Here is a 20,996-nt window from a genome sequence, read left to right on the forward strand (position 1 = left end):
CTACTACTCCAGATGTGGTCACACCGGACATTTATATAATGGCTCTGTGATATTGGCAGTTTTATTTTCAATTCATTTCCTAATGATCCCTAGCATGGAATTAGCTTTGTTCACACAGAGCCACTGCACACTTCCTCAATCTTTCCACTATGACCCCTAGGTCTCACTCCTGGTCTGTCACCTCCAGTTTAGACCCCATGAGCACGTATGTGAAATTCAGGGGGTTTTTTGCTCCAACGTCCCTCACTTTGCACTTGTTTTCATTGAATTTAATTTGCCATTTTCCTTCCCACTCAGTTTGCAGAGGTCCATTACGATCTTTTTGTTTTAACTACTCTGAACAATTTAGTGTTATTAGAAAACTTAGCCACCCCACTGCTCACTCTAGATCGCAGGTCCCAATACCAATCCTTAGGGGACTCCACTTTCTACTTTTCTCCCTTTGCAGAACTTCCCATTTATTCCTAGTCTTTGCTTCCTGCATCTTAACCACAAGAGGACCTCTCCTCTTATTCCGTGGCTCTTAAGCTTACTTAGGAGTCTTTGGTGAAGTACTTTGTCAAAAGCTTTTTGAAAGTCCAGGTACACAATGTCAACCAGATCGCCTCTGTCTATATTGTTATATGCTGGGAGGTGTGAGATTCCAGGGGTTCCAGGTGCTTCTCTGGGGTTTGTGTTTCCTTTGGACATGAGACACAGCGGAGACTGTGGTGTCTTTAGGATATATGGCTTATTTACATAAGCCTGCGATGGAGGGGCTCACAGCATTAACTCTCCAAGAGGTTTCTTCTCCCATGGCCACAGCTTTGGATGCCAGCAGAAATCGGCCATGGCTCTCTGGCCCTCTGCTGCAGCTTACTGCATTTAACAGACTGCAACCTTTTACCGTCAGCTGACATCAAGGCCAACTGCATTCCTAAACTCTTAACTCTACTCTCCTTACCTCTCTGCCCTCTGGCATACAGCCACTCCTCTGTGTCCCTTAATGGTTCCTCACCTTCCCTTTTGTTCTCTTCTATTGGCCCCTCTGTCAGGTGATCTCTTGAGCACAGGAAGCCAGCCTGGCTTGATTTTAACATGTTAAACCCAGTGTCTAGCACCCAGGACTTAGAAAGGAGGGTTCAGGAATTAGAAAGGGTGTTCAAGTCACCCCACAAGCTCTTAACAATATGCTCTCAAAGAATTCCAATAGGTTTGTGAGAGAGGACTTTCCCTTGCAGACGCCAGCCTGGCTCTGCTCCAGCAGGTCTTGTTATTCCATATGCTTTGTTTTGGATTGTGCAATGGTTTGTCTTTGGTGGACCGTCTTTATGTGTCTGATTAATTTTATGTATTTATTTAGGGCCACTTCAGCCAGAGTTGGAATTTGGGGGATATTTTGTTATTCTGTGGCATGTGCGTTGAGTTTTTATATAACTTGTAAAAGAACAAAAGTGTGGCAGTGGCTTATATGCTAATTGGTTTCTTTTATCTATGCTTTTTTGTTGCTGTTGTTGTTGTTGTTGCTGTTGTCATTCCTAACATCAAAACTTGTTCAGTCAGTTTTATCCCCGAGTCCTTCCTTTTTGCCCCTCGCCCTTAATCAAGAGTGTTCCTGGCCATGCAATTCACCATTTCCTACCATACAGGACGTTGCAGAGAACGGCTGCTCCACTGTGCCAGAAAACTCCCTGCCATGGACAACTCCTTCCCCGCTGGCTGAACAAAGAGATCCCAGACTCCACGAGGACAGAAGGCCAATCACTGTGCACTTTGGGCAGGTACGTGGGGGAGGTCGGAATTATTTGAAGTGCATGATTCAGACGCCTTGGCTTCCTTTTTGCTTTCTCTATAGGAAGATGCACACACAGACTCATATTGGTCCCTGGGAAGCCAAGCAGTTCTGGGTCATGTGCAGCCCCAAAATCTGTTGGATCATGGGCAATCCATGTTGTGTGAAAGGGTTATTGCGTGTGCACAAAACCAGACTTTGCACATCGCTACAAAGACACCTGGATTTAGAGCTGTGCAGCATCTTCTGCTTCGCACAAGTGGCTTGCTTTAAAGTTGGAAGTGGCAGCTGACTCAGATCTGAAGCCCTCACAAGGCTTGCCTACCATGCCCTGCCTGTGTTCCTCTTGCTCATACTTCTGAGGATCTCTTGCCATGTATTAACCTGAAAGGGGGAAGCATCCTGCCGGTTCCATCGCGGAGGCGACAGCTTTTTCCTTCCCTGTGACTCCGTTTAAGGTGTCTTCTGTTATCTAGCCCAATTATTAGTGTCAGCAGCGAGCGGCTTATTATAATAAGCACTTCGGCACACTTTGAACAGAAAAAGCAATGAACTGTGGTTGGAAAATCAATTAATGGTTCTTTAATAGCATATTTCTGTATTGACTCTGGTGCTCTGTAGGCTAGTTATTTTTATTATGGCCCTGGCAATATATTTGTGAAACTTAGCCAGGATTGGAGTGGCTAATAATTAGAAAAACGTATACAAAACTACTGAGATCAACTTTCCAGCTTTCGCCTTAGCGGGGGTGGGGTGGGAGAGAAGTGTGATGGGTTCACTTTTTGTTGTCACAAGATTTGTTGGCCCCAGTTTTAATTTTAATCTAATCTTCCCTACTAGTCTGTGACGTTTAAATATTAAAGGGCAGGTGTGAATTAATACCTGATTTCTTCAAGTGTCCATGTGACGGTAGGTATAATTATACTGAATACTGAAATAGCACTATTATTTTTAAACACTTTAATGCTTTTTAAACAACAGTAGTGTTGGATGCCACATTAAGGCACCAAATATTTTCATTTAAATGCGCACACAGGTTTGAAAACTCATGTCTCCTTATGCATAAGATGCAATCATTCACTGGTGTATCTTTATAATGGCTGCTTTTATGCAAACCTCACTCACTCTCTGACATACACACATGGAGAGAGACATGTATATTTAGAAGAGGCCTCCTTCAGAGCCTCCTAATGAAATTTCTGTATTTGCCCAGCTATTGGTGTATTTTTCTCTGCGTGAGTGAATGGGTTTGAGATCAGTTGCTCTTGTGTTGCAGGAATGTATCTCCCTTCCACTTTGTTTATCATTACAGGTTTGCTTCGTTTGCTTTCTTGCACTTATTTCCTTCCTTCTGCCATAGAACCCAAGGCAGCATACATGTAGTTCCCAGGCAGTCACCCCTTTCAGGCACTGACCAGGCTCAGACATGCTTAGCTTCAGAAGATGGTGGTGGCCCCATGTGTCTTCCAGGAGACCCTGAGAGCTTTTGGGCTGTGCTCCAGCAGCTCCTTTTTTATTCTAACGAATAGCAATGCCCCTCTTCTCCATTCATCATTAGAAGACAACTACTTTTCAAAGAACACCAAGCAAAGTCATTTTGTGCACACAATATTGCACACAAAGGATTTACATGGGGAGCAGAAAATGTGTGTGCTGCCGCTGTTACCAGGGTGGGTTAATAAGGCAGAAGGAGATTGTTCCAAAATGATGTAGTTTTTACAGTAACTCTCCTCTCTCACTTTCTTTGCCTTTGTTTGTTCCGCTGGTTTGGGTCTCTCCTCAAGAGAAACACATTAACGACCGTCCTTACATTGCAGACGCCACATTCTGCCAAACCTTTGCCCACATTTATAGCTTGGTGATAATTCGGATTAAAAGCTGTCAAAGCATTTTTCCTGAGAAGGGATGGGTTTTAGTGTGGAGATGTGAGTAGAAACCCCAGTATTATTATTGTATTAAGTTTAATGTTGCATTTTAAGTGCCTCATACAGATAATTAAAAAGGAGTGAAAATCCAGGTGAAGTTGGAGTGGTTTGCACATTCCCAGAACGAGAGGAAGATGTGAAAGAGGGGTGTTCGCTTCCTCAGTTATTCCTTGCCACCCATGTCTGCTCTCATCATGGCATCCTTAATTCAGAAAATGCATTCATGTTGGTGAGGGTCAAGCGCCTCCTCCCCAATCTTATTATTATTATTTGTTATTCTTATAAACCACCTTTTCCTCCAGAGAAGCTCAAGGTGGGGTACATGGTGCTTCCCCTCCTGGTTTTATCCTGGGAACAGCAACCCTGTGAGTCAAGCTGGGCTGAGAGACAAGGACTGGCCCAAGGCCACCCAGAGAACTTCAGTGGCCAAGCGAGGATTCAAACCCTGGTCTCCCAAGTCCTCTTCCAACACTCTTCACCCCAACACCACCCAGGCTGTGTTACATATCAGTAGCGCAGGCTGGCTTGCTGTGGCTGTGGCAGCTCCTCAGCCCACCAGCCCCAGCAAGACGCCTTAATTGAGATGTGCTGTCAGAGTGACAAACACATTTGCATACAGTCTATTTATTTTTCTGGGAGACGTCTGCTGGCTGCTGTGGGTTGAAATCCTTAATCAGCTTGCTGAAAGTGAGCCGGCAGCTCGGCTCTCCCTGTCCTACGCCGCCACCAAGCAAGCGGGCCTTTTCTTCAGATTAGCTGAAGGGGAGGAGGGACAGGGCTGGCGAGCCAACGGCAGCATTTAATTTTAACTCATTAGGGCTTGCCTGGCTGTAGCTGGCAGCAGCCAGTGGTGTGCGTCTTGTGCCCCGTGTGGTCCTTGTCATCACTCTTCTGGCAAAGGGGCCCAAGTGCGGCTTAGATGACCAGGCAGCTTCATGGCGACCGGGGCTACGTCTTGCTCTGTCCAGCTGGAGGCTTTCTTCTGTGTGCCATGGGAGCGTTTCTGGCTCTGCAGTTGTTTCGCAGCAGATTCTCAGGCAGCCTGGGAAAACAAGGTCACCAAAGCATTATTCTTCCCGCAAAAAGCAGGACAGGCTGTTTGGGAGTGGAATGGGATGCCTCAGAAGGTGGCGGATGTTTTGAAAAAGAGGTCGGGTGGCCATCTGCCCAAGATTCTTTAGGTGTGATTCCTGCATTTCCATGGGTTAGGCTATATTACCTCTGAGGGATCTCTTCAAACCCTGCAATTCTATTGATTCTAAGCTAGCTAAACCCCTATCTTGAGAATTGCAGCCGTTAGGCTGTGTGGAGAGAACCCTGTTTGCTGCCTTTGCTCAGTTCCGGAGCTTGAAACCTTGCTCTCTTTGGGAGTGGGGACGGCTGCAGTTCCTGTCGCTTTGCACCTTGTGGCTAAGGGACAAGGCAGGGAATGGGTGGTATTTAGAATCTTTTGAGTGTGTTAAATCTGAAGCAGCCAAACCTGCAATGTTCTCTTGCCTGCTTATGGAGCTTTGAGTTCAAGATCAAGGAGCTAGAAGAGCTGCGTGTGTCTAGACCAGTTCTTAATTTCCATTATTGCTCAAGTTGCAACCTTTAGCTGGCGGTTCTGACTTCCATACCCCGGTCTCTTGACCACTGCAGGAAGTGTCCCTAGAGGGATGCTGTACAGAATGAAGCATGGAACGGTTTCACAGCTGGGCCACTCTGCGGCTGGGTCATAACTGGCTGAGGGGAGGAAAAGTCATCTGCTTCCATTTTGAGAGATTTTTTTCTACTTTTGAAGCTGTTTGTCAAACAATTTTCCTTCTCCAGTGTAATAGTACACATGCGTGCTGCTCAGTCCTTATCCCACATTGAGCGGGAGAGAAAGGATGTAATCCCTACAGGAACCCCTCCAGTTACGTGGCAAAAATGCTTATGAAAGTGAAATCTTGCTGCAGAATGTGCTAAAGAGGAGCCCATCATGACATGTTTGGTGCAAACCTGTGAAGCTCCACCAAGACTCTGCCACAGAAACGAGGGGCAGGAGAAGTTTTTGCCATCAGTCGCACTCTTGTTACAGCCTTAAGCCATGCCTGTGACATGCCTGACCCTAAGGAAGATGTACCTGGATTCTCACTGGAAGCCTTGCTCTTCCAGAGAGTACAGCAAGCGGTGCTTATCCCTCTTCCCCTGAACAGTTCACTCACTTGAAGAAAGTACAGCCTTGGGAGGGACAGAGCTCTGCAGTCTATTGCCTCCTTGTGTGTAGGCTTCTCTGCAGTTCTCAGCTGGTAGCCTGTTGCCTTGAGAAGATTGGGAGGTTAGGGGAATGAGGAGGGAAACAAGGAAGAGCAGCCAGATACATTTGCAAAATGCAAAACTTGGTCATTGAGGCCAGTAGTGAGTGGTAGAGTGAGGCTCACTTGACCCCAGCCAAGTTGCTTTCCTTATGCACACACGCATAACACAGTGGAACAGTGAGCATCACAGCAATCTTCTGCCTCTAGTAAATTGGGCAGACGGTTGGCTTGCTGATGGGTCTCTGCCCAAACCCCTCTGAACTTCCAAACTCTTGTGCTAACACAACCAAGAGCTCAGCAAGCTGGCATGTTTCCGGAATGATGGTTTTATATATATATGACTCCATCTGCAGGAGAGGAGAGACTGTTCTGTTCCTCCCCAGATAATCAAGCTCATGTCTGTTGGTATTCATCTTAAATCAGCTGGTCTGCCTTGGGTTTTGTAGACATGTATTCCAGCATTGAGCCCGGCAACCAGCAGCTCCCCATGAGAAGCTGCAAGAATGACCAGTTTTAAAAAGAAGAAAAGGCGAGGAAGTTTAAAAACCTGGTGTGGCTTTTTGTCTTTTGCTTAATGCGCAATTGGTGAATTTTCCTTGTTTTAAATGAGAAATATATGCAGTTAGCTCTCTGCTGACAGTGTCCTTGAGGATTTGACAGTGAAATTTTCCAGCATTTGCTCTTCGTTAGGATCCTGGCGGTGTCTAACAAGGCAGCCGAACTGCTGGTACCTTCGACTCCTGTTTGTTCTCCGAGGGCTTGGGGGCTGCTGCAGTAAGCACATCGACCGGGGCTGATCATTACAAGGGCGTACGCCACCATGAATAAAAATGTCACACATACTCCCCCCGTCTCACAGCAGTACAAAATGTCAGCCCTGTCAAACACACATTGCAGGGAGCACTGAGCAGTCGGTACAAATTGGAAAGCCGAATATTCCCCCGGCTTCCTGATATTCTTCATTTGAAGCAGAAGAAAAACAGTTGTTAACCTATTAGCTGTGTGATTTTAAACTCTGCTGAAGCCAGAGATGGACAGGTTTTCTGGGCATGCTGGGCTGAATGTGTTCCAGGTTTTGAGGAGCTGACCTCTCTCTTGTTGTTTTTTTGTCTTTGAGGGGAGCCCACAATGACTTTCTTGTGGACGTCTGCTGGTTCTTGGTGGCATTTCAACTGTCATGCTTCAGGAACTTGGAAAGACTTTCTGAGCAATTTCCCCCTCTTGTCCCCTCCCCCACCCTGCCAAAAATGAATTGAGCTCATGCTCTAAACAAGCGTCTGGGAAACAGTTTGCTTGTTTGTTAGTTGCATTTATATCCCACTTTTTTCTCTAAGGAGCTCAAAGTGGCGCCCATGGTTTCCCCCATCCTCTTTGACTCTCCACAGCAGCTCTGTGAGGTAGGCTAGGCTGAGATATGCAGTCCCTTGCCCAGGGTCACCCGGTGACCTTCATGGTAGTGTGGGGGGGGGGGGAATTTGACCCCTGGTCTCTTCCAGCTTCTAGCCCAGAACTCTTAACCTTATGCAGCAGTGTATATTGAAGGAGCAGAAGCCACGGCAATGCTTTTAATTAAGTAATCAGTATTTACTTATTTTCATTATTTATATGCTGCTCACTAACTCTTTTTTCTGGGTGGCTTAGAACAATAAAACATACAGATCGTCAATCAATAAAACAGCAAAAAGCAACATGAAATTTCAGTAGCAGCAAATAAAACCGTATAATAATGTGTGCAACGCCACTAAAAGTTGCTGGAAAGGTAGTACAGTGAAGGTGCCAGGCAAACTTCCCTGGGGAGAGCATTCCATGTCTGGGGGGGCCACCACTGGAAAGTTGGACTTTCAGGTTGATTCTGTAAGACTGCCCCAAAGCCATTGGCATTCTAAATAAATAAGTAAATTCCAACCACAACAGCAAGACCTTTAGGAGGCTGCTGGGCCTTGGTAAGCAAGGAGGTCATGATCTAAGCTGGGCTTGGGGAGCAGGGGATATGGGGATCCGTGGGAGGCAGAAATAAAGCCACACAGTGCATCCCTACAGTGTGCTTTTATATCCCATCGGCCATGACTTGGAATCCAGCCAATTCACTGTTTTGACTTTGCCTTTTGTTCAGAATCTGACATATGTCACAAACCCAGACTCTTCCGTGGCTTTCGGGTATCCAATTTGTGGTTCTGATGGGAAGGTCTTGCCCATCTGCTTTGGATGGAGGTGTTTGCTGTTGGCTTGGAACTGTGCAGCTGGGACCAGGCACAGGCGTGCTTTTATCACTACCTGACGGATGAGAACTTTTGGTGATACTTGTATTACCTAAAATAGGATGCTTTTCCTCTCATCTTTTCACCACTTTTAAATTTCAAATAGGAAACAGCATAAGGTTATCCAAAAAAGGATGTTTCCACTTGAGAGAAGTGAAGAAGTAAGAATTCTGTGGACAGCTTAAAACATGAATGATATGTGCTGCCTTCCATTGTTTTTCAATATTTGCTTTTGAGAATGTAAAAAGAGCCCTGCTGGGTCTGAATAATAATAATAATAATAATAATAATAATAATTGTTGTTGTTGTTGTGTTGTTGTTGTTGTTGTTGTTATTTATACTCCACCCATCTGGCTGGATTTCCCCAGACACTCTGGGGGGCTCCCAACCAAATTATTATTATTAATAATAATAAAGTAATAAAACAGACATTAAAAACTTCCCTAAACAGGGCTGCCTTCAGGTGTCTTCTAAAAGTCAGATAGTTGTTTTTCTCTTTGACATCTGGTGGGAGGGCGTTCCACAGGGCGGGTGCCACTACTGAGAAGGCCCTCTGCCTGGTTCCCTGTAGTTAGGTGAAAGGCCTATCTGGTTCAACATCCTGTTTCCCATATTATCACACAGATGCCTCCCACTGCCTGCCCCCGTCCCCCAGAAACAGTACTTCTGTCTTGTTGGGATTCAACCTCAATCTGTTAACCACCATCCACCCAAGTGTTGAGAGAGAAGGGAAAAACCTCTGCTTTCTGTTTTCTCCACAGTTTATATGTTATTTTATGGAACCCTGTTAGTCACTGTTATTCTGCACTAGGAAGCCCCAGCCATTGTCCTCAAAGTTGCCGTTGATGGGCGGGCGGAAGCCCTCCGCTGGTAATAATAATAATAATAATAATAATAATAATAATAATAATAATAATAATAATAATTTTTATTTATACCCCGCCCTACCCAGCCAAGGCCAGGCTCAGGGCGGCTAACAATAATAAAAATGAGTTGAATGAATGCAACTTAAAAACAAGATTAAAATACAACATTAAAATGCAGCCTCATCACAGGAGGAGAAAGGAAAAAGAAAGAGGGGGAGGGAATCCAATTGACTCCAAGCCAAAGGCCAGGCGGAACAACTCTGTCTTACAGACCCTGCGGACAGAAATCAGATCCCGCAGGGCCCTGGTCTCATGAGACAGAGCGTTCCACCCGGCCGGAGCCAACACTGAAAAGGCCTTGGCCCTGGTTGAGGCTAATCTGACTTCCTTAGATTTATTCATTGGTAGAAGTGAATAAAGCAGGAGCTGCCTGGAGAAGACCCCCGCCCATCACTTCAGGAGAGCTCAGAGCACTCTGCTGGGTTTCTTATTTATTGTGCAGGTTACAAATATGGTAACATACGGTGGCAGGGGGTTGTCCTTTACTGATACAGGGTAGTGATGAGGAACGCGTGGCTCTCCAGATGTTTCTGGACTCCAGCTCCTGTTGAGGACGCTGTCTGGGGCTGATGAGAATTGGAGTCCCAGCGTTCTCTCTGGGACCCCAGGCGAGCTCTTCTTTTTACAAGAAAAGAGGGTAGGAAGCCAACATCCTATCTGGGGCTTTTCGAGATCAAAGGCAGTGTCTTCGGACCCTGGAGAAGTGGTGTGAAATCCACACCATCACCATCTCTGGGCTCAGGCCAAGGCTCCTGCCCAATGCCCTCGCAGCGGGCGCATGCATAGTGCACCGCGGCAGCCGTCAGGAGAGCCGGGAAGCATCCCGCCCCGTCTCCCTTGCAGAGACCCCACTGCCTGTTCCTTTGACAAGAGGCCTGTGACAGTAATTTAGCTGCCTTCAGCAGCACCAGCATGGACATCCACAGCCTCATCTATGTAGCACAGGTAATTAGGCTGATGTTCCACCACAGCTTCCACTTCTGACCTTTTGGAAACAATCTGTTTTGCTGCATCAACAAATTAACTGCAAATCGGATGCTGGTTTTAGTAAATATAATTTTCACGTCCTTTGAATATGTGTTTGCAGTATGACGGGGGGGGGGCTCCTGAACTTGAAAAGAGAAAGCACTGTGGGAGTGGGTGGGTGGGTGTCCTTCTGCTCCCCCTTTTTACTTGTCTTACCAGAAAAACGAGGGCCTTCCTCACAGGCCACCTCCATTCCAGCAGTGGCCGTTACTGGAATGTTTCAAATGCCGGGAGAATTAGATGCATCCCCTGTGGCCAGTCCTACGTGTGGGCAGGAGAGGGAAATATCCCACGCAGTATCACAGTCCATGCCCAAAGGATCTCTAGTCTTCTTTCGTAATTTAAAAAAGCAAGCTTCTAGCCCTTAACTTTTCATAAAGGCTGGAGAGTGTCTGGGCACCCCAGGGGCTGTCATGAGCAGCTCTTTGCATTTTCTCATGAAAAAGGGCGGGGGGGGGGGAGAAAATCTCATCAGCTTTCCTTGGAGTACAGCGTTTTTGGTTTTGCTAACCGTTCTACAGACCCCTGCATGGAGCAGAGCACAGGGGTGCAATGAAGGTTTTAGTCTTTCTGCTCCTTTATAGAGCTGGCTTCCCCAACCTGGTGCCCTCCAGCTGTTTTGGAGTGCAATTGGGGCTGATGGAAGTTGTAGCTAAACAAAGCTGGATGGCACCAGGTTGGGCAAGGTCGTAATAAAGACACAGCCAAATTCTCCACATTTCAAGGGTTGCAAAAGCACCACCCTTCTAAACGATGTTCACAGTGGCTGCAGCGCTGTATTTTGGCCTGTGTGTGTGTTATAAATCTTAAAAGATATAATATAATCCATGGTTTTCCCAGAATGTAAGAGCAGCTCTACTGGGTCAGTCCGGTCTAGTGCCCTGCTTCCTCCAGTGTCCAACTGGATGCCTCCTCTGAGAAACAAGCAGGGCAGAAGGGCAACAGCCTTCCCCTGATGCCTCTCTCCTCACCCCTCCAAACAGCTGGTATTCAGGTAGACTGCCTCTGAGCAAGGATGTTCCATTGAGGAGTCACATCCAGTATCCATTGATAGACCACTGCCACTGCCTCCGTGACTTTGTCTAATCCCCCAAAAGGGCTCCTGAAATGGACTAGAGATGGTTCCCCACCCCATTTACCTGCCCTGTAGTGGTGTTAGACCTGTCAGCTGCAAAAAGCTTGGGGGTGCATCTCAAAGAGGCCTTAAGGAACTGCGTATTTAGCATGCAGCAATGTCCAGTGTGCATTGTATTTGCTGATGACTGAAGTTTCCGCTTTGATGCCACAGCTAAGCACCCGACCAGCAAGACCACCTCCTCCCAAGATCCACCGCTCCTCCAGGCCCGTGAGTAGCTGGCCGTTCTTCCTCTCTGCTGCCACCTTTAACCCTGCACTCTCCATCGTCTTACTAAATCCTGCTTGGTGGGCCTTGCCAAGCCCAAAAGGGAACCGCTGCCCTTTCGTTGGTAGACTTAAGTCTAAAGGTCTTCCTTTTGCTCTGCTTGTCTTCAGCAGCGTCTCTGCTGTTCTTGTGACACCTTTCTCTCACTTTCAGTCCTCTAGGCTCCGCATGCAGTTTTAGCTAGTGAGCTTTTGAAGACTTGCACCGGCCTCTAAATTTCAACCCTAGGTTTGCAAACATCCTCTGCACTCTGGATCTGTGCCCTCCATGTGTTCTGGAAGAAAACAAAAGCAGTCATAGAATCACAGAAATGTAGACTTGCTAAATGAAGATCAGGTTAATTTTTCCTTTCAGTAATCAGCATATAACTGGAAACAAGTAGCTTTTCAAGCAGAGGACCTTGCAGTGTACTGTCATGCGGTACAGGATCTACATTAAGGAAATGCTGGTCCCCTTTTAGCAGCATTTCATTCTCCTTCACATCTCCTCATTGCCAGATACCTGCGAAGATGTGGCATTGATTCTAGGACTCTTCCTCCTTGCCCAAAGAAGGAGGTTGGTGCCTTGTGTGGAAGAGGGGTTAGCATGTTGCACTTGGGTTTGGAGAGACCACATCCCTGGTCAGCAGTGAAGTTCAGTAAGCTAAAAAGGATCCTGTGTTGGGCAAGATCTGCCCCCCAGGCCCCCTGGCCCTGACAAACGCCATTCCAGCAGATGACGCCATTGCTCCTGCTGTGAAAAACGCGCCTTGACTGCCCACCCCAAAATCCCTGCGCCAGAGTTGGTGTCATTCAGGCTGCTCTCCTTGCAGTCTTGGGATTTTTGTCCTGGCAACCCTCATTTTACCAGAGAACCCTGTTTTCTTTAATCCGATTTCTTCCATGAAAGTGAGATCAAAGAAACCAAGGGCAAGTTTCCAAACTGTCTTGCTAAAACTGAATAAGGGAATTTTGCTGCTGCTGCTGCTGCTGCTGCTGCTGCTGCTGCTGCTGCTGCTGCTTCAGATTCCTGCTCCTGTTGGTTGGCAGCCAGGTCGGGTGTGCCATTTGCTCTAAACTTCCAGCGCATGTTTTCTGAGTTTAGTTCCGGTCGTGCATGTCTTTGCAGTGGGTGTTCAGCTCGGCACGTCATTGTTATGGATTTATGCATTGATAATTTCCCTTCCTACATGTGTCAAAGGTGGTGCTGATTGCGTCTGCCTCTGTTGTTCAGAGCCCTTGATGCTGGAGACCCTTGAGGATTTGTTGAGATTCATTGCCTAGGAAATAAACTTTCTGTGTGTGTTTTATCACCCTATAGCTAAAAGCTTTGGGTCATGTCCCCCTTGCTCTCCTCCCAGCAGGCCCTTGCAGCAAGAGTCTACAAAGACAAAATACTGCTGAGCAACCTTGCTCCAAGCTGGCTGGTCTTGACATCAAAGCCCATTTTGCCAAGGGTGTTTGATCTCTCAGCTGCAATGCCTTAGTTGTCCTCTGAGATATTGTCACCTATCTGTGTGCCAAACATGGTGGATTAGAGGGTTGGGAGTTAACCACAGAAGGTGCCATAATAGCTGGTTGTTCCTAGATGGGAAGCTTTATCGCAGGACATGTCGGGAGGGACATCCCTGCACAGCATTCCAATTTCTCACAACCTGGGGGAGTTTGGTTACACAGAACCAACTTGGAGGAAAACTGTTGATGCTCCCAAGTCATTCTTGGGAGCTTCACAGATGGTTTCATGCAGTCATGTTGCTACTCGCAGGACTCCTCTCTGCAAAAACCAAGTCATTTAGAAAGTAGTCCCAGGCCCAAGCTCACAGTGGCATGTGCTTTGAAAACAGTCTGCAAAGTCTCTCCATTTCAGTGCATGTGTTTTAAAAAGTCACATTCTCCCCGGTGAAGATCATTTGCTAGAAATGTGTCAGGGATCCCTCCCTTTGAATAAATCATATGTTTCTATACCCAGGCTTGCCAGCCTGTGGTCTTCCAGATATTGTCTTCCAACACTACCCATTATCCCTGACTGCTGACCATGGCTGGGGCTGATGAGAATTGGAGTCCAATACCATTCGGAGGGCCACATGTCCCCCACTGTTGGTGTTAGGCTTTCAAGCTCAATGCCAGCACTGTGAATTGGACTGGTAGGAAAGCTTCGTTCTGCACCAGCTGAAGTTTCCAAATGCACAGAGCACGTTGCGGTAATCTACTCGAGCTGTGGCAGTGGCCAGATCCCATTTGCGGCACTATGGAGGTTTGTGGAGGACAAACCTAGTGCTGTGTGCTTCTTCTCATCCACCCTGCAACGCTCCTATCCAGATTCTTTGTTGCTTGGAGCACTTCATGGCAGCTGGGTTCAGGAAGTGACGTCTTCACAGAATCCATGTGGGGCAGCCTTTACTAGCCTGGTGCCCGTCAGCTGCATTATGGCTTTGGTGGCTGGGGCAGATAGGAGTTATTAGTCCAAAACATCATGAGGGAAGCCCGCGGTTGGCTGCCTCAGAATACCTCAACCTTCAGTTTCTAAGGGCTGACCAACAAACCACACCTTCCTCTGCTTTCTTCCCTGCAGCAGCTCTTAGAATAAAAACCTGGTTCCAGAACCCTGATCCATTTTAGGCCCCCAGTACTCTTTCCCTAAGAACGTGTGTGTGTGTGTGTGTGTGTGTGTGTGTGTGTGTGTGTGTGTGTGTGTGTGCCTCAAGGAAGGCAGATTCCTCATGTGTCACAAAGGTCAGCTGATGTCCCCAGGTAGGCAGAAATTCCTGTAAACTGCCCATTCAGCCCTCACATGATTGGCCTTTGCCCTCCACATTGTTGCACAGGCGCATGGCACTTTTGCACTCAGTGCGCGTTTAACCCTGTTCTTTGGTAGCGTCTGAAATCCTGCTGTGATTTGGCCCTTCTCCCAACCCCTCTCCCCCATAATAGTCCTCTCAGGATCCAACACAATCCTCTTTAGCATCCCTCCCCTGGCGCTGGGGAGCCGCCTTTGCTGGCAAGAACGGGTAGCGTTCCCCACCCCGAGAGGGCTGCCCCTAAGGTGAAAGTGTTCGCCGCACAGTGACAAGCCAGCTTTAGGCTTAATTAAACAGTTTTCCCTCTCCCTCTTTCTCCCCCCCCCTTGCTCCTTCTTTCTCTCTCTCTTGCCTTTCCTTCTCTCTGTGTTTTATCATCCCTAATGAAGCAGTCTCCTCCATCGATCCTGCTGATTGCCAAGCCATTCCTTTTGTTTGCTGGCGCTGAGCCATGCAGCCGCGCTCTGACAGCTCAGCTCCTCTAATTAGCTCTGTTGTTCTTTTCCCCCATGTTTCTCCGCCTTGCAAGTTCACTCGAAGTTGCCGCAAACTTAATCCTTCTATTCCTGCCATGAATTCGCCGCCTTAAGCCGTCTTGATTGCAGAGCGAGAATCAGCCTTGTGTGCAGGCCACTCTCTGAGGCCTCTAGCATCTGGTCCTCCCTCCTTCCCATGGGGCAGTGGCATTCAGGACCTCTCAGGGGTCCTCCCTGCTTCCCCAGCGCTGCTGCCCTCATGCCATTGCTTTGATAGCAAATTTCAAATGCAAAATGCTGAATCCATGCTGAGCTGCCTGCTGGCAGGGCCATTTCCCGCTGTGCAAACCAGGGCTTCAGGGAGGGCAGGTCAGCCACGACTCCTTTGGTCAGAAGCATCTGGCATTGAGTCCCTCGCCATAGCAGAGAGAGAGAGAGAGAGAGAGAACCCACTTTTTGTCTTTCATAAAGCAGCACTTTGCTTGTCCCCCAAAGCCTATTCCATTGTGGACTTCCCTGGAAGAGGTTACACTCCCTATGAGAAAACAGGTCCGCAGCTTGGAGTTCTCCTGGATCCATCTTTGTCACAGGAGGCTCAAGTAGCCCAGCTGGCAAAAGGCACTTCTAACCACTTAAAGTGCTTTTTTGCCAGCTGGAGCTGGTATGCCAACTGCAGCCATTCATGCATTGGTGACCTCAGGGCTTGATGATTGCAATGCCCTCTCTGGGGGGCTAGCCTTGGACTTGGTCTACAGCTAGATTATTGATGGGGACAGAGTATCCCCACCATGTAACGGGAGTGCTCAAAAGCATGCACTGGTTGTCCGTGCACTGCCAGACCTGCTTCAAGGTTCTTGTGTCAGTTTACAAGACCCTTAAGAGATTTGGGACGGGTTTCTCCTGAGCCTCCTGGTCTTTTATACTCCTCCCTCTTTGGGAAAACCACTCTTCTGTGGCTCAGATGCTCCATTTCCACCAGGAGCCAAGCATTCTGCTGCATGGAACGCCCTTTCAGCTGAGGTCAGGCAGGCCCCCTCCCTGCTGAACTTCCCAGTTATTTTATTATTATTCCAGCAGGCATTTTTACTGAATTCTGATTTTATAATTTTAATTTATTTATTTATTCACTTTTTTGAATTTTTTGTACACAGCCTAGAGACATTTGTGATTAAGTGATATATAAATTGTTAAAGATAAATAAATAAACAAACAAGCAATATTTATTCTGCAGACAAAAACCCTGGAAAGCACAAAAATGCTGTTTCTTTTACAAAAAGCCTTGTGATTGTGTTCTCATTTTGTATTTTTATGTTGTGAACCACTCTGTGATCTTCAGATGGAGGCTGGTATACAAGTCATTAAAAACAGAAGAAGAAAATATTTTGGGGACAATATTTTTTGATTGCATGGATACCTGGGCTGTGATAGAGTAAGACCACATAGAGGGTTCCTCAACCATATAGTGAGGAGAAGTTTATATGCCGCCTGGGAGAAATAGAAATTAATAGTAGAACCAAGAACTCCATGATGGTTATCGCCGACTGAAGCAATAACGATCCATGGGAAAAATATGAGTGATAATTGGCCAACCTATAAAGATCTAGTAACAGAATTAAATAATTGCCCTAAATTAAAAAATTATTAAGAGCTAAAGAAAATAGGTATAACATGGCTAGAACATCACCAGCTTAATTCTGTTTTTGAAAGACATAAAAAACTGAATGGCTTTGCGAATAAAACCTCTATTTTAGAGAAAGATTTGCTGCAAAATAATAAGAAAACCCTATCCAAAATGTACAGGTTGCTTTTGAATTGGGATTTAAAGGATAAAGAGATAAAAGATGTAATGAATAAGTGGGAACAGGATGTAGGGCACCCGATAGAGCTAGAGATGTGGAAGAAGGTATGGAAGAAAAACCAAAAATTTACAGCATGCTACCAAATAAGAGAAAATTGGATGAAAATGCAGTATAGGTGGTATCTTACTCCTGTCAAATTATCTAAAAATAATGAAAACCACAACAATAAGTGTTGGACATGCAAATCGCAACTGGGAACCCTTTTTCATATGTGGTGGTCATGCCCAGAAATCAAAAAATTCTGGGACACAATCTACGATGAAATGAAAAACTATTAAAAATTACATTTCATAAAAAGCCATAAACATTCCTTCTTGGGATAATAAATAGAAGAATTCCAGAAGAAAAAATAAGACCATTTTTCTATGCAATAACGGCGGCTATGGTATTAATAGCCAAAAATTGGAAGGGTAATTATATACCATCTAAAGAAGAATGGCTACAAAAGTTAAGTGAGTACTTGGAACTTGCTAAGCTAACCGAAGCCTTAAGGAATAAGACTAAAAAAACTATCCAGAAGGAACGAGAATGCCTAAATACTTATCTATCGAATCAAGGTTCAACAACCAGGATTTGGCTGTGTTTAGAATAAACCAGTAAGTGAGAATATGACTCCTCATACCAAGATGAGGAATATAGTGAAATACAGACAAACTGTCTTAGCCACAGGAAATGCGCTGCTGAGTGATTGACGGAAGTCAAAACCAAAACCAAAAAATAAGCAAATGGAACCCATCCCAGAAAAGCCAGCACCTCCGCAGAGAAACGGCTCCCTGGCGTGTCTTTCTTAGTTATTTACTTTACTGTTTATATTCTTTGAGTTTGTTCCATTTTCATTGCTTATTTATTTTTGTACCTGTTTTGTTTTTGTCTGTATGTATGTAGGGTGTGTGTGTGTGTGTGTGTGTGTGTGTGCGTGTGTGCGTGTTTTTCTTTTTCTTTTCTTTTCTTTGTCTTTATTTGCATAATAAATCAATAAAAAAGAAGAAGAAGAAAAGATTGGCTTAGGCCAGTTTTGGCCGTGGGAAGCCCTTTCTTTCAAGGTACATTCATAAGAAAGCCTTCCTGTGACGTTAAAAACTTAGGCGGAAAAATCATTAAAAAACAATGAAGCATTGATAGAATTAAACCTATATAAATATATAAAATAGGTTTAAAAGTTACAAATAGTTAAAATAAAAACAGCATGGCACCTGCCCTTTCATTAAAAACAGTCAGTTCCCCAAAGCCTGTTGGCCCAAGAACATCTCTTCACCTGCCAGTCAAAGGACAACATCCAAGTTGCCCTAAACGGCCTTGGCCCAGTATACGTGAAGGAGCGTCTCCACCCGCATCATTCTGCCCAGACACTGAGGTCCAGCGCCGAGGGCCTTCTGGTGGTTCCCTCCCTGAGAGAAGCAAAGCTACAGGGAACAAGGCAGAGGGCCTTCTCGGTGGTGGCACCCGCCCTGTGGAACGCCCTCCCACCAGATGTCAAGGAAATAAACAACTTTTAGAAGACATCTGAAGGCAGCCCTGTTTAGGGAAGTTTTTAATGTATGGTGCTTTACTATGTTTTTGTTTATGCTGGAAGCCTCCCAAAGTGCCTGGGGCCACCCTGTCAGATGGGCGGCATATAAATAATAAACTAAATCATTGTTAGGGCTAGCTGCTTAAAGTGAGGTTCAGTAGGCTGGGGGCTTCCCTTGGAGACTCTTAGAAATGGCCAAGACCCACATTTGTAGCCAGTGATGTGCAGAGTACAGTTCTGCTCCCTGTTTGCTTGAGAGCCTATCTTGTGCAAGCTGTATGCACGGTGAGACCTCCGCCCATTGAAGGCTCATTCCTGGCCTCTCTGTTTGTGAGGTACTAAGCGAAGTGAGTATGTTGCAGTGTTGATGTTGCTTTCGACAACCTGCCTGGGAGATACGTTTCAAATTCGTCAGTTCACTGTTCTGTCTCCACTGTTGGAGGCAGCAAACCTATGGCTGCCAGGGGCTGGGAATCGCGAGTGTGGAGAGTGCTCTTGTTGCCATGTCTTGCTTGTGGACTTCCCACTGGGCATGTGGTTGGCCCCTGGGAGACCAGGAGGCTGGACCAGATGGGCCTCATCCAGAAGGCTCTTCCTATGTTCTCCCTTTCTTGTTACGCTCTTAGCTTAACTACAGGAGAGTGTGGTGCTTTCCTGGGATGAATGGAATCTGTGCTCCTGGCAACACACTCCATTAAAACCAGCGAAAGACACCCAAAGCACCTCATCCATTAATAGGACAGTCTGAGCTCTCCACTCAGTGCAGTTTTTCAACCTGTGAGGCACTTCCCTCAGAAGCCATTATTGTGTGGATTTTGTTTTATAGTGAAACTAAGGCTGTGGTTCTAAGCTGGTTTGCATGATTGTAAGTAAACAATACTAGTAAACATATAAAAGGGCTTAGGATTGGGGTGTGGATTTATTGCAGACAGTTTGGTGCCGGACTCTGGAGTTCTCCGTTACTGTGTACCAGGCTGGATAAGTCCCTGGATGGTGAAGAGTGTTGCCCTTCCCCCCCCCTTCTTGCACAGGCCTCGCACCTAGCCCATTTCAAAGGGAGCTCCTAGAAATAGATTCTGGCATTTAGGAATTTGAAGTGCTTCTTTCCAAATCTGACTTCCACCTGGGTCCTGAAGTTTCACTTTGGGAGTTCATGCCCCGAATTTCACAAAGCCACCTGCTGCTTTTTCTCTCCCTGCCTGAGAGCCAGTGTGGTGTAGTGGTTAAGAGCGGTAGTCTCGTAATCTGGGGAACTGGGTTCGCTTCCCCGCTCCTCCACATGCAGCTGCTGGGTGACCTTGGGCCAGTCACACTTCTCTGAAGTCTCTCAGCCCCACTCACCTCACAGAGTGTTGGTTGTGGGGGAGGAAGGGAAAGGAGAACGTTAGCCGCTTTGAGACTCCTGAAAGGGAGTGAAAGGCGGGATATCAAATCCAAACTCTTCTTCTTCTTCTTCTGATGCCCACAGCAAACCAAGTGCTCCCTCCTTGACCTGTGTCTTCCTCCAGGACACAGGTGTGCTGGCTACTTGTGTCCCTCAAAAAAACAAAAAAACAACAACCTCCTTTGTTTGGTTATTGTGTCCACCCACCATCTTCTGATCTTCCAGGGTTGGACGTCTTGCTGATGAAATTGTACGCAGGGCATTTAGCAAAGGGTGTCGTTGTCGTTTACAGGCATGTTGAAATGGGATCCATGTGGAAAAGGAAGGTATTGATTTTTGTAGGATCCGTATGAATTTGTGTAGCTTGCTAGAACTGCTGAAAATGTCTCCACTCTCCTGTCACATAGGTTCGCCCCCCCAGACCCCAGGTGGCCAGAAGGCCCAAAAGCAATGTTCCCACTGATGGCCAGAGGACTTCCATATCCAGCCCAGACCAGTGAGTAGCTGTGCCTTTGCATTCCTCTTGTCTGAAGTGGGGGGGGGGAGCGGTTGTCGTGGGGGGATATATTCCTCCTATCCTTCCATTTCTGCCACTAGTGCAATAAAGTTGAGAACATTCTGCAAACGTCAGCCTAGTGCTAAAGCCTCTGAAGTTCTAAGAAATAGGCTTGATTTCTGCGAAGAGGCAAGCAGCTTAACTTTGCTGAGGGTCTTTGGGCCCAGGATGGGTGGGAGGAGGAGGTATTCTCGATTGTTCAGTGGAAAACAGTCACCTGCCTTTGAACCTGGGCAGGAGCCTCCCGTCAGTGGAACGTGATCGCCCTCTTGTGGAAGAGGGCCAAGGACCCACAGTCATTAAGGATGGCTGGATTTGTTCAAGGTATGAAACGTGAACAGCTGCACAAAGCAGCTTTGCTTGGGAATCTTTGTTAAAAGTGTGTTTTGCAAATCATGGAGCAAAACCCAGTGATCCCTGTGGCTTCCCTTCGCTGCCATCACCTTGCACAATCAGAAGCCAAAGGAGGAGCTAATTGTGTTTTAGAAACAGTTAAGGAAATTGCTTTCCACCAAGGAAAGGCAGAATTTCCTAGAGATGAACCATTTAAATATAACAAAATTTGAATGCGCTGTATTCTTTTTCTTATGCGCTCTTTGTATCTGATTACTTATTTTTCCCTTTTGAGTTATGCAAAAGCATCAGAGAGAATTAAGGCTTTTAGATAAATATAGGCACAAGGAAGACTGGCGTGCTTCACCTTCCCTTCCACCATCACTTGTCAGAAAATGGGCTCCAGAGAAGAGTCTGTTTATTCCAATTGAACATCCTGAGGGTAAATCCTATGACACTCAGATATTTAATGTCATCCGTTTGCCTGTTGTATTACAGGTGAAACTCGAAAA

The 20,996-nt window shown here is 46.3% G+C and overlaps 1 protein-coding gene across 6 annotated transcripts in view; it reads left to right on the plus strand.

Annotated features, from left to right (window-relative positions):
* DENND1A (DENN domain containing 1A) overlaps window positions 1–20,996 on the plus strand; it is a 281,962-nt gene that overhangs the window by 240,828 nt on the left and 20,138 nt on the right. For 4 of the 6 annotated variants that reach the window (XM_081179677.1, XM_081179679.1, XM_081179681.1 and 1 more), the window contains 3 exons: window positions 1,629–1,760; window positions 11,477–11,533; window positions 20,003–20,091. In XM_081179677.1, coding sequence (XP_081035803.1) covers window positions 1,629–1,760; window positions 11,477–11,533; window positions 20,003–20,091 — 278 coding nt within the window. The remainder of the gene's footprint in view (window positions 1–1,628; window positions 1,761–11,476; window positions 11,534–20,002; window positions 20,092–20,996) is intronic. The other 2 variants (XM_081179678.1, XM_081179680.1) reach the window with 1 other exon arrangement.

Source organism: Podarcis bocagei, assembly GCF_964188305.1.
Source record: "Podarcis bocagei genome assembly, chromosome: Z".
Lineage (NCBI taxonomy): Eukaryota > Metazoa > Chordata > Lepidosauria > Squamata > Lacertidae > Podarcis > Podarcis bocagei.